General features: G+C 45.0%; 1 protein-coding gene across 1 annotated transcript in view; it reads right to left on the reverse strand.

The window, feature by feature from the left end:
* The window catches only part of SNX19 (sorting nexin 19), a 42,605-nt gene that overhangs the window by 19,604 nt on the left and 10,026 nt on the right, over positions 1–12,975 (reverse strand). The window contains exons 6-8 of the mRNA XM_062197367.1: positions 12,110–12,206; positions 11,328–11,508; positions 8,447–8,576 (exon numbers count right to left, since the gene is read on the reverse strand). Coding sequence (XP_062053351.1) covers positions 8,447–8,576; positions 11,328–11,508; positions 12,110–12,206 — 408 coding nt within the window. The remainder of the gene's footprint in view (positions 1–8,446; positions 8,577–11,327; positions 11,509–12,109; positions 12,207–12,975) is intronic.

The raw sequence follows: 12,975 nt of genomic DNA on the forward strand, positions 1-12,975 counted from the left end.
AAGCAAAGGGACAGAGACTGACTCAGGTGTGGTGGTGAGTGAGCTGACACACTGGTTCACCTGACACTACTTCATCAAGTCCCTTCTATGAATCAGACACAGCGGAGAGTAACACGTAGTCCCCGCACTCACTCACACACAGTCTAAAGCCGTCATCAAAATGCCAAGCTCTCAAGTTCCCGTTTGTAATGAGAGATGGGGCAACAGATACTAGTAACTTGACTTGGCAGGAAAAAGCTCTGAGGTTAAAATACCTCATGATACTCTTTTTTGTTTTTCCTAAACCTTCACAATGACCAATTCTGTATGAGAATCCAGGAACATGAACCACACCAAGACGCACAGACCACACAAAGCACAGTCAGCTCTGCACCTGTAACAACCTTACAGACATATTCAAGTACAGGTTGTCAGCACATGACAGGAAAGGCATGGTGTCTCTGTCATAAGATGTGTGTACAGGGGCTGGTGCTGTGGCACAGTAGATTAATCCGCCTGTGGCGCCAGCATCCCATATGGGCACCTGGCTGCCCCTCTTCCAGTCCAGCTCTCTGCTATGGCCTGGGAAAGCAGCAGAAGATGGCCCAAATGCTTGGGCCTCTGCACCCACGTGGGAGACCAGGAAGAAGAGCCTGGCTCCTGGCTGCGGATGGGTGCAGCTCTGGCTGTTGTGGCCATGTGGGGAGTGAACCAACGGAAGGATCTCTGTCTCTCCCTCTCAACTGTCTGTAACTCTCTCAAATAAAATAAAATCTTTAAAAAAAAAAAAAAAGATGTATGTACAATAAGTGACAGTCAAGACCATGTCAGACCATGCATGCATTTGACAGGAGAAGCTGCCGGAGCAATGCTGCCCAAAGCATCCCAGAGCACAGTGCACTGGACGAGGCACGAGACGAGCAGTGTTCCTTCTTCCTGAGGACAGGCTCTGCATCTGAGCAAAGGCATTGCTGTGAAAAGTTAACTTCATTAAGCGACTCTGAAAACAGCCAGTCCCTTTCCCAGTCAATGATTAGAGGCCAGGAAATAACAAGACAGGGAAGTTGGAAGGCTCTAGTAGTGTTAACTTTGTATCTGGCCCTCTTGTCAAAGTCTGCATTTTTCTAGAGAGGCTGTGCATAGGAAGAGATTAGATATAAGAACAAGATGCCAGAGCTGAACTGAAAGACACAGAAGAGAAAGAGAAAAGGAAAAAGTCACAATATGTGTTTCCTGGCTAATTCTGAATTTTAATTCTGATCATCTTTTTCTGTGAATAAGACATAGAAAAAAAAGATACCTAAAGGAGACCTTAACTTAGGAATAAAATAAGAATATATCAATGGCAATGAATCCATACACTACCGTCAGATGCACGGGTCCCTGAGACCAGTCAGACGAAAAGCAAGAGCGATCAGATGACAATAAGGCACAAGGATTTTCAGGTGAGGCCAGTTCTAGTGGCCCCTGCTTTGGGAGAAAGCTTACACAGAGGGGAGGCAGCACACTGTGAGGTCAGGTGACTCAAGTGAAATCCTGGGGGTGGCACTTATTCCTTCTATGATTTGTGGAAGATTATTTAATCTGAATATATTTGTACTTGCTTGTAAAACGCAGAGAGATATGCCTATCTCACAGAACGGCACATTAGTACACAAAGTGCATCACTGCTCACCTATTGTTGTCAGGATGCAAAAAGCGTCAGTCCCTTTCCTGCTGCAGGCCTGGAGCTTCCCCTGAGAAACAACCAATGGCACCATGACCCATCATCACCCTGTCACTCAGACAGGCGCCCCAGGAAAGAGACCAGTGACGGGAAGTCCTACTCAACACCTAGGATTCTGGCATGACCTGGCAGAGTTCATGGCCAACCATTCCCAATCGCTCTCAGTGGAGGTGGACAGCCCATCACCCTGTGGCACAACACTCTTCAATGGCAACAAATTTTGCCACAGCCTTCTCCTGGCCTTTCCTGAGCAACAGTTTGTAGGCCTGGCCCATTTAATTTTCTCCTGGGTCCAATCCTTGTTGGACTCTGCAATGCTGTGCATTCTTTTTTTCTTTCTCTCTGTACACTTCTTATCTTTACATACTTTTTATTTTCCTCTGCCTACAGATCACAGAACTTTCTCCTTATTCCTCCACCGCTGATAGGCGATTCTACTCCCTTGCCCCCAACGTACACATACACGCTCACTCACTCCGTCACTCACTCTTGAACTAAGAAATCCTGACGCAGATGCCAGGAATGTGTCTGCTGCCCTTCTGACACACGGTCTGATGCCATCTTCAGGGCCACGGGGAGGGCAGAGCCACGGACATGGCATCCGCATACTCTACGCTGGCCTGGCTTCTATTTTTATCACGGCATTGCTCTGGGCATCCAGGCAGGGAGCGGGTCCAGCTTCTTCTCATTCCTTCACTTTACATCAGGACTCCAAAATAATTTCACCCCTTACCTTGGCTGGATCCTCCTGCCCCAAACCTTCTACCATCAATGGCGCAAAGTACATCTTTCCTCTTTCCCTCCAATCCCAGGCTAGCTCTGAGTTCTTGTCCAATTCCCCAAACCCAATTCTGATGCATGTGAGGGTACTGTCTGTCTTCAGACACGAGCAGTTTGCACAAGCTGGATTCACTCCTTTGGCTTAATCTGCTACCCCTGCTTCTCTTCTCTTCCCAAACAAGGAGTGCTCCTTGTTACATAATTGGATGTTCCCAGCACAGAAACTGACATAGGAGGTCAGGCGCGCATGCGTGCTAGGCTTCTCTTTGACTTAACAATGCCTTTTTTGGGCATCTAACTTTTCTTCAGCTCCCCTCCCCTACTCTCTCCACACCATCAACAATCAAGGGAGATTTATAAGTCTGGCTCAGATCAGAACTCTTCCAACCTCAGCTTAGAAGGAGGGGTCATGAGGTTGAATTTACTCTGATGTTTTTTCCTCCTTGCAGGCTAGAGAGAGTGTGCTTATAATCTGGCAGAAGTCCCTGGAGTCCAAGGCAGTTATGTATATAGGTCTTGTAAGGGAACAAGGAAAGCACACAAAACTGGAACCAGAAAAATTAGATTCATCTGCCTGGACACAATGCTTCTGGAGCTTGGAAAATGAGGGCAACTTAAGGAGGAGATGCACCTACATTTACCTCTGCTGACCAAACCGTAGTGTGTTCCACATAAACAGGGAAGTGGCAACCGCTACCCATGAAACCAATACCAACCATCCTGCTCTTTAAAGCACGGAACTAAAAAGAAGAGAACCCAAGTATCTTGCTAGAGGATATAGGCTCAGCGACCTGTGGTTTCAGACAGAACAAACCTGGGGCCTCCTGGGCAGCAGTCATGGGGGACATGGGGACACTGGGACCTCAAATCACATCGTTCATGGCAGGTGGGTGCAGTGGTAGTGGTGGGGTGCGGCAATTTTAGGGAGATATCAAGTTCCTAGCTTATTTGCTTACCAGAGCAAAAAGAGCGTAGCACTGCATAAATCACTTTATAAAAATAAAAACTGCAAGTTGCCTGGGGACAGTAATGTGGGCTGACTTTAGGAGGTAATGATACCCTTTATGAGCACATAGACAAGGAGTTGCAATTCCGAGTCTTCAAACTGCCTACAATCACCTCTTGGGGAGCGCATGCTCCTCGGAGCCAAAGGTAAAGTGGCACTCTGTTAGCCCTCCAAATTAGAGTGCAAACATCTGGTCACAGAAGTCCGAGAGTCACTGTAGCAGAGCGCTGGAAAAATCTGGCTTCAAGTTCTGCTTGTGGTGTTTATCATAACCTGAAGTCTTTGTAAGGCTTGGTTTCCTCATCTTTAGGACAGTGCAAGAGGGTCCTAACACACCCTGAACAGAGTTTTGGAGGGAATTAAGTGATGCAATATACTTGTGGTGTTTGGTACAGGGTCTGCACAGAGGAAACACTCCACAGGCATTCACCGGAGTGAGTGCCCTGAAGCTGACTGGGTTAGCAGGGCCTACACTCGGCATCCGGAAATGAGCCCTATCTTCCGTTACGGCTACCAGGCACGCAGGGACTTGCTTCTGTTCTCAGATACCACGCCTTCTCACTTCCCATCTTAGAAAGATTGCAAGAACCCTGTGAAATCACGTCAACATACTCGAGAAGAAGGCCAAGAGCACCATGACAGAGATAGGAGTAGTGACCTGTAAAGAAGGATGAAAAGCTTCAGAAGGGGAGGATGAGAGCCTTCATTTAATTCTAAGTCTGTGGAAGCTTACTGTGAGGAAAACTGCCAACCACTGTGGTCCTACATTCATTGGAAAATGAGGGCATAAAGATTGATTAGATATAATCAACACGTTTTTGATAGGAAGGAATATGAAATAACTGGATACGCACAAAATACCATCACCTCGAAATATCTATGATGAGTAAGGGTATTAGACCATAGTTACAGGTTTTCAAAAGTAACTCGGTGTAAAATTCTGCTCTTGTGCGATATCCACACTAGCTTCATTCAAATTCATCAAATATATTCAGATTTTTCCCTTTTTTTCAAATTGCGATCCCTTTCCATTAAAAAAAAAGCTCAAAGAAAGTCAAGGGAAATTTAGCTAGGTTTCCTGCCCCACCTCCTTTCAGTACTTATCCCTTAATATTTCACTAAAAATCACTCATTACTCCAGTTTGCTGGAGAGATAATTGCCTTGCGAATGGAAGCTAGTAAAACTCATAGGCAACGAACAAGAGGGTAACGTCACCTGGCTTGGCAGTATCACAGCCTGAACGCTGCTAAGAGCCCTGTCTTTTCCATGCCTGTTATGCACTGTGGGCTTGCTTCTTTTCTGTGAGGATTTAACTTTCCTGCCTTAGCTCTGCAGAGCCCTTTGCTACGTGAAGTACTGCTTCCACAGGGATCTCCCTCCAAATCTCAAAAACAGTGGTCTCTCCTTTATCTGGGCTGGCCAAGTCCTTTAGTATTTCAAGATATTCAAATTTCTTCTTACCTTTAATATATGAGTCTAATCTCTTTGGAAGTGTCCATATTCATCTATACTTTTATGTTGACTGAATAATTTCTTGTGTTCTGAAACCAATTCCTCATGCGTGGTAGGGGTCATCACAATCAGATATTAACCAGTTTGGAGATCATCCTATTTTTTTTTTTTTAAATATTTATTTATTTATTTGAGAAGCTGAGAGACAGAGAAATCCCCCCATCCACTGAATACTCCCCAAATGCCTGCAACAGCCACGGCTGGGCCAGGCTGAAGCCTGGGAGCCAGCAACTCAATTGGTCTCCCACGTGGGTGGCAGGGACCCACCTGGTGCTGTCATTACCTGCTGCTTCCCACAGTGAGCATTAGTAGAAAGCTGGATTCAGAAGCAAAGCTAGGACTTGAACCCACGTACTCGGATACAGGATATGGGCATCCCATATGGCAGGTTAGCAGCTAATTCCAAAGACCCACCTTGGATTTTCCCATTTTTAAAGTACTTGAAGAACAGCAAATGGAAACCCCAAGAGAGAGAAAAGAGAAATGATGGCCTAATTGGCAATATTCATAGGTGACTAAATAAAACATAAGAAAACTATCATTCAAGTACCGAAAAAGGAAAATGTTTATTCCTTTACCAAATATTTAAGAATATCTAATATGTCCTAGCCTTATATGAGTTGCCAGTGACACAGAGCTAGCTTAGGGCCTTAAAGAACTGATACTCAAGGCTGGCATTGTATCACAATAGATTAAGTCACCTGTAATGCTGACATTCCATATGGGCCCTGGTTTGAGTCCTGGCTGCTCCATTTTTGATCCAACTCTCTGCTAATGTGCCTGGGAAAGCAACAGAGGATGGCCCAGGTCCTTGGGCCCCTGCCACCCACATGGGAGACCTGGACGGAGTGCTTGGCTCTTGGTTTCAGCCTGGCTCAGCCCTGGCCACAATGGCCATTTGGGGAGTGATCCAGTGGGATGGAAGCTCTCTATTTCTTTCTCTCTATATATCTCTGCCTTTCAAAGTAAATAAATCTTAAATAAAAGCCAATACTGTACACAAAACTTCTCAGTCTCAGCACTAAGGACATTTGGGCAGTATAATTCATCACTGGTTTCTTATTTGGGGTTGGAGAGACTATCCTATATAGTGCAGGACAGTTTGTTGGACAGCAGCCCTGGCATCTGGCCACTTGGTGTCAGTAGGCAATGTGCCTCCATTCTAGGTGCTCGTAACCAAAAAGGTTTCAAATCTTGCAAAATATTTCCCAGGGTACAAAAGTGCCCTTCAGATGAGAACCACTAATTTAGGGAAAGATGATTTATATAATATGACATGACAATATTAACATCAAAACTTTCAGTGAACTTAATTGTAGGGAGATGTCACACAACGCTTCACAGAATGCTCAGTGTTAGCAAAAGACCTAACAGACAAGAAGAAGGTAAGTTAGGGACATCGAGGAGAGAGTAGAAGAGGAGAGTGTGGAGAAAAAGACATTCAGACAAAGGCCTGGAAGTAAGATTTCACAAACTACTCAAGCAATGATAGTCTGCATGGGGGAGAATGGAAATATGGCTGAGGTGGAATTTTAATATAAGGAAATCAATATATATTTTAAACATAGTGTTGGCAGGTGCCACAGCTCACTAGGCTAATCCTCTGCCTGCAGCGCTGGCAACCCGGGTTCTAGTCCTGGTCAGGGCACCGGATTCTGTCCCGGTTGCTCCTCTTCCAGTCCAGCTTTCTGCTGTGGCCCAGGAATGCAGTAGAGGATGGCCCAAGTCCTTGGCCCTGCACCCACATGGGAGACCAGGAGGAAGCACCTGGCTCCTGGCTTCGGATCGGCGCATCGCACCGGCCGCAACGCGCCGGCTGTAGCAGCCACTTGGGGGTGAACCAACCAACGGAAAAAGGAAGACCTTTCTCTCTGTCTCTCACTGTCTAACTCTGCCTGTTAAAAAAAAAAAAAAAAAAAAAGGAAAACCTACCTGGATCCTCAGCACATTAAACTGCTCAAAATGAAACTATTTTGGATGGATTATGGTCTACTGAGTTTCCCTAAGCTGACTTAAAGCACTTCTTGCAACTATAGGAATCCGAGACACATATGGGAAAAATCACTTTTGCATGCAACAGAATGCCTCAAGGATTTTAAGTACAGAATGTATGTTCAGCCGTGCTTTTCAGAAAAGCACTCTACTGGCAGAGCTGAGTATGGAGTATGGACAGGTGGAAAGCCTTCGCCTGGATACCAGTCAGCATTTTGTATTTGGGTTTCACTTGGAGAGCAGTCTTAAGGATACCATGTGTGGGAAAAAAACAACATGAACTTTGAAGCTATACAAATTAAAGCTTGAAATTCCAGGTGCGTCCCCAACTATAATCTTAGGCATGTTGGCTGACCCTGTCAAATCCCATTTTCTTATTCTATACAATGGGGCTGTGGAGCTACCTACCTCACTTGGTTACCATAAGGAAATATACGTGAACAGAGTTTGGATGATGGCCTAGATAAGAATCAAGCAAATACAAATGCACGCCTTTTTCTTTCACTTCGTCTCTTTATGATCCAAGCTTATTTAGTTTTCTTGATCCTACATAATGCTGAATATGGTAATGGAGATTTAATTGCTTGCTACTGATGGGTTTTCTGCTTGTTGTAGGATAATGATTTTTTTTTTTTTTTAAAGAAGTATTCTTTGCATGACATGTCAGTATGAGCCACATGCTTACAGGGCCACAGGCTGCTTCTTACTTGGAGAATCTGCCAGGATGTCTTTTAAGACAGAAATCAAAACAAGAGCACTACATGTCTGTCCAAGACTGTCATATTTGGCCTTCTGTAATTAAGCAGAGCTTGCCTGAATTCCATGATTAAGAAGTTGGCAGCTAAAAACTCCATCTGTGCGTGGATCTTTCAGGAGTTCAAGTCCTACTGGAATCACAAAACCTGGATTATAAAAGCCAAGTTGCAAAAGCAAGCTTCCCTCTCTTCTTTACCACCCCGTGTCAGGAAGTACTACTTCAGTTGGGATTATTCATGCCCTTCTAGGAGGAAGCAGTATTTCCAAGGCACTGACCTGTTTTCTCCTTGTTTTTCCCACTGTTTATCATCACAGAGACTACCTACTGCCAGTAAAAAGAAATGTCCATTATCACAAGGTGAAAGGTACAGGGCCTGGGGATGTAAGTGGATGGAGAACTCATCCCACAGTAGGAAGAGTTCAGCAGAAGTATCTAAGCTCACAGGAGTGTCTGTAACTCAGTGTGTTGTGACCAAAGTCTTGCAGGAGCAGATATATTCCGAAGTTAGAAAAGAAAGTGATTAAGAACAGCTCTCTGACACTTTTCAGGCAGACTTCACCCTGGATCCCCTCTTGTCTTAGGGCCCTCGGCTCCCCAGACTCCACACTGACCTTTGCTTCTGTAGAATTCAGCATCACATCAACTTCTCTGCCGCTTGAAAATTTAATGTAAGGGAGGACTCAGCACTCTCACCTCTGAACCAGGGTCCCAAAGATAAGCCGGAGAAATTTCTGCATGTTTTCGGTACATAGCCACTTCCATTGTTCCATTAACAGCAACAGGACCAGATCCAAGGCTGTGTCAGCTAACTCTGTCTCTGTCCCTGGAGGACAAAAAGGCATAAAAGTAACTCAGTAGAGACCCACACTTGAGGAACACCTTTCAATGCACAGGGTGGCGCCTGCATATAGAAATCTTGTACTTTTGTAATCAGTCACTCCACACTGAAATCAAGAGATGATTACTTCTGTATTTCTTTGTAGTTCTTCTGTTTAGGTTCCTGGTGTTCTGTCATCCAGCAAAAGTTTTTATCTTTTAAAAAAGATTTTACATATAATTATTTTGCTTACCTAGCTTCTGTTGCCTCTAGATTTCTCTAGGATGCTCAATTCATTCAGTTCCAAAAAAAAATAGCTGAAAAACTAGTGATTGGCTGCAACTGGCAAGGGCTCAACTCTTCACATTTGCATTCTACATGCCAACACAAAGCATCATGGAAACGCTGTGGGCAGATTTGGAGAAACACTTGGGAATTGGGCTTTATTACCCTGCAAAACCTTGCTTTGGAAGCACCTCCATCACGCAGAGCTGATACCCTGGGATTGAAGAGGCTTCCGTTGGATCTTGAGATCACCTGTGGTTCAGGAAGAGGATCATATCCCTCTGGTGAATGCCATGACACTTACTGACTTCTTTTCCTGTTTCAAAAATGGCAAGGGCCACAAATGAGCTCAGCCCCACACTCAGCTGAAGTCTGCTGAACATGTGTATTTTCTGGATGGAAGCATCTGTCCTCTAAATTTTGGGGGGGGAGGCGCGGGGCGCGATGCTGCTTCTGATTTGCTTTCCCAGGAGTAATTAATGTTCCAGAATGAACGTGACCTATCTGGTGCTACTGCTGTGATTAGTATTACAAGTAATCATCAACAATAATGTTTGTTAGTCTAGGACCATAGGGTATTCTCTGGGCCAGCTTTCTTGAACTCTCCTCATTTGTGGGTTTTTCAGAACATGAATTACTTCAGATTTGAATGGCTTTGCTAGAACTGAATCCCACACTGCATACTTTTTTGTTTTGTTTCATTTTTCTGTACTGTACTTCAAGGGCAATGGGATCTGAGGTGTTGCTTTACTTCCAGTCATTTGCTCTAAGAGGGATTACTCCATTCCTTGGCAAACAGCATCACCCTGAGCCTTAGTCATCTTTCTCAATTCTGTTATTTTCTCAGGTTTAGCATTTGCCTGGAGCTGCCACCATGTGGTAACAATTAGTTATTGCAGTTAAAAATAAGAACAAAACATTACCATGAAGTCCTACTTTAGAGAACGGTAAATTTGCTATCATAGGAGCATTCTGAGTCTCTCATGGCTGTGCGGGCTCAGACACAAACCATCCTGTAACAACTATGATATTCAGAGGCTGGTGTTGTGGCATAGCAGGTTAAGCTCATGCCTGAGATGCCAGCATCCCATATGGACACTGGTTTGAGACTTGGCTGCTCCACTTCCAATCCAGTTCCCTGCTAAAGGCGCCTGGGAAATCAGCGAAAGACGGTCCAAGTTCTTCGGCCCCTGTACCCATGTGGGAGACCAAGAAGAATCTCCAGGCTCCTGGCTTTGGCCTGGTGCAACCCCAGCTGTTTGGGGAGTGAATCAGCAGATGGAAGATCTGTGTGTGTGTCTGTGTGTGTGTGTCTTTCCCCTCTCCTCTCTCTCTCTAACTCTGCCTTTCAAATAAATAAATCTTTATAAAAAAGATATGATATTCAAAATTTACAGGCTTGATTTTGGCTAGGAGGATAGCTTCATTCATCCTTTTTTGTTTACACTTAGAGGTCTCTGATACCTTTGCTGTCACACCACTTCACTCACTAAACAGTGAGCTATACGAAGGGATGGGGTGGTAAACACATCTCACAGAGCTAAACTGAGGTCCAGGGAGTAGGGTCAGGTGATGTATTCATATCCACCTGAGACAATGGTGAAATCAGTTTCTTCTTCAGCCTTCTGAACCCAAGAGTTGTGATCCTGTACTCTCAGGAGAGGCCTCTGACTGATGACGCCCTTCTTTCCCGTTCTAGTTCAGCAGATGTACTAACTAACGCTGGAGGCTCTGTTTTTTTCTCGGGAGAATGCATCTGCTTTTCTCCTGGGAAGCAAAACAGCTCTACCTCAAATGCTCATGAAGACGGAACAGAGCTTTCACCCCTTCTCTTCCCTGCTCTACCTTAATAACTAGGTGGCATCACCTGTCAAGGCAGGGAATAAAGCAGAAAAAACTTGAGAAAAAAGATGGATTTTATTCTGGACATATTGTATATTCAGTTGTCTTATGGTCTATCCATGTGAAGAGACACAAAATCCAGTATTTAGGCAACACTGGCACATCTGTTAGAGTGGAAGCTGAGGGGAGTGTGCAGAGTAAGGAGAGTGTGTCAAAACTAAGGCCCCAGAAGGCTGACAAGGGAGCCAACAAGGTGGACCAAGGGACAAGAGAGGTGGAAAGAGAATCAGGAAAGTGGTATCACACACACTGAGGGGACGAAATGTTTAGATAAAGGCAGTAGCATGCCAAAACAAAAACTGAGACATCATATTATAAGCATGGATGTCTTCTGCTGCATTAGAACTTCTTGTGTTTGTGCTCTGCTCCACTGCTTGACTTGGTTTGGGATCACTTCATGCTTATCTTTGTACCCAGCACTCAGCACAGCATTACCAACACTGAGGTTCAACACATGGCTCACTCCACTGAGCACAACAGCAATCACGGCAACCACGTCCAACTAACCCCCGTCCTAAGTGGCCCAACCCTGGCTCTCCTCTCTGTGGGGGCCGAGACATTGCCACTCACCTGGATCACTGTCACTGAGGTCTCGGGCTGGCACTGTTGCACCTGACAAGCCACCATCCACATATTCTTTGGAGGTTCGTCTGAGACCTTTATTTAGGGTTTCTGTTGGTTGTACTTCCAGTAACTTTGTCTGTTTTTCAATAAAGGATTCCATCCTAGACATGGAGAGGACCTCTGACTCCTAAAGAAACAGTTGAACATCATACATGGATGGCAACATGTGGCAGAGCAACGCGGCACTGTGTGCTACCCTGTCTCTCCCCTTCTAAGCTACCATGAGCACAGACCCTCCTGATTGTGATCACCTTAGGGAAGTCTGTCTGTCTGTCTGTCTGTCTCTCTCTCTCTCTCTATATATATATATATATACACTTTACCCAAGTTGTTAGTAAAGCAAATCTGTCCTAATATTTATCACTTCATGCACATTTTTGGGTCATCCATTCTCTTCCAGGAACTGGCTGCCTTTCTCATCCTGTCAACCATTATTCTAAATCCACTACCCCAGAGAAACCAACTTGCCAACTCAGAACTGGTAGGAATTCCAAGCCACTCAGAGAAAAATAGTTTTAGCATAAAAACCTGAGATAAAAATAATCATACTAAATCTGGTAAAAAGTAATTAAAAATTAAAATAACAAAACTTGGGATTCAGGTGTTAGTGAAGTCCTTCAGCAGGACAGCGAGCCCTTTGGACCTTAAAGACTGTCTCCCCTGCTAACACTGCAGACATCAACATCCCCGATCCCAACAGCGGCACTGCTCGGGGCTCTGGTCCTTACCACATTGCCTTCGCGGAGACAATACAGAACCCTGTCGTGTGCTTCGGTGACAGTCAGTGCTGGAGCAATTTTGCTAGATGAGAACCTTAGTCTGGACCTGGCACAGAAACAAAAAGCAGAAACAGGATGCAACTCATGGTCTTGATTCCTATACACAGGGCTGACAAGCACAGTGGTCCATCAAGAGAATACCCAGGCATACTCTTGGGTCAGAGTTGCCAGCAAAGACATGGTCCTAAAATCCCCTGAACATGTATTCCAGCAATGCTTACACTACACTATGTCTATAGTGCACGTGTGACAGGGCTTTTGCCTGGTAAAACAGGGACTAGTTTGTTATGGTTAACATTCTTCTAGGCTGTGGACAATGTTTGGCACATCCTATGTACTCATTAAAAATCTGCAAAAGAGTCTACAGGTAACTGGCATGGACTAAAGGTTTTGTTGGTGGTCATTCATTTATTCCCTCTGTTTTCCAAACAACACCAGAGAAGGAATTGCAAGAGATGATCTGGATGCTTCAAGGAATACAAGACTCATGTATAAGCATCATGCTCGTGCTCAAGAAAGGCTGTCATTCGAGTCCGCTACTGTTGACCCACGAAACGTGAACAGAGGGACAGAGACAGGCAAGCAGACTCTCTGTCTCCCTCTTTCTTCATAACAGCCCAGACACAGATGCAATTTCCAGTCAGGTGTGGTGCTCTCGCCTTCCACATGTGTGCCTGGAGAGCTGCCAAGGCACAGCTGGGACCCCAGTGCAGGAGAGGGGAGAAGCAGGCAGCCAGGGACTAAAATGGGCTCTGCAGCTTTCCATTCTAGTCCTTCCCAGTTTATTGCTAGTATATGCAACTTCTGAGGAAAAA

Source organism: Lepus europaeus, chromosome 7 (assembly GCF_033115175.1).
Source record: "Lepus europaeus isolate LE1 chromosome 7, mLepTim1.pri, whole genome shotgun sequence".
In the NCBI taxonomy this organism is placed as follows: Eukaryota; Metazoa; Chordata; class Mammalia; order Lagomorpha; family Leporidae; genus Lepus; species Lepus europaeus.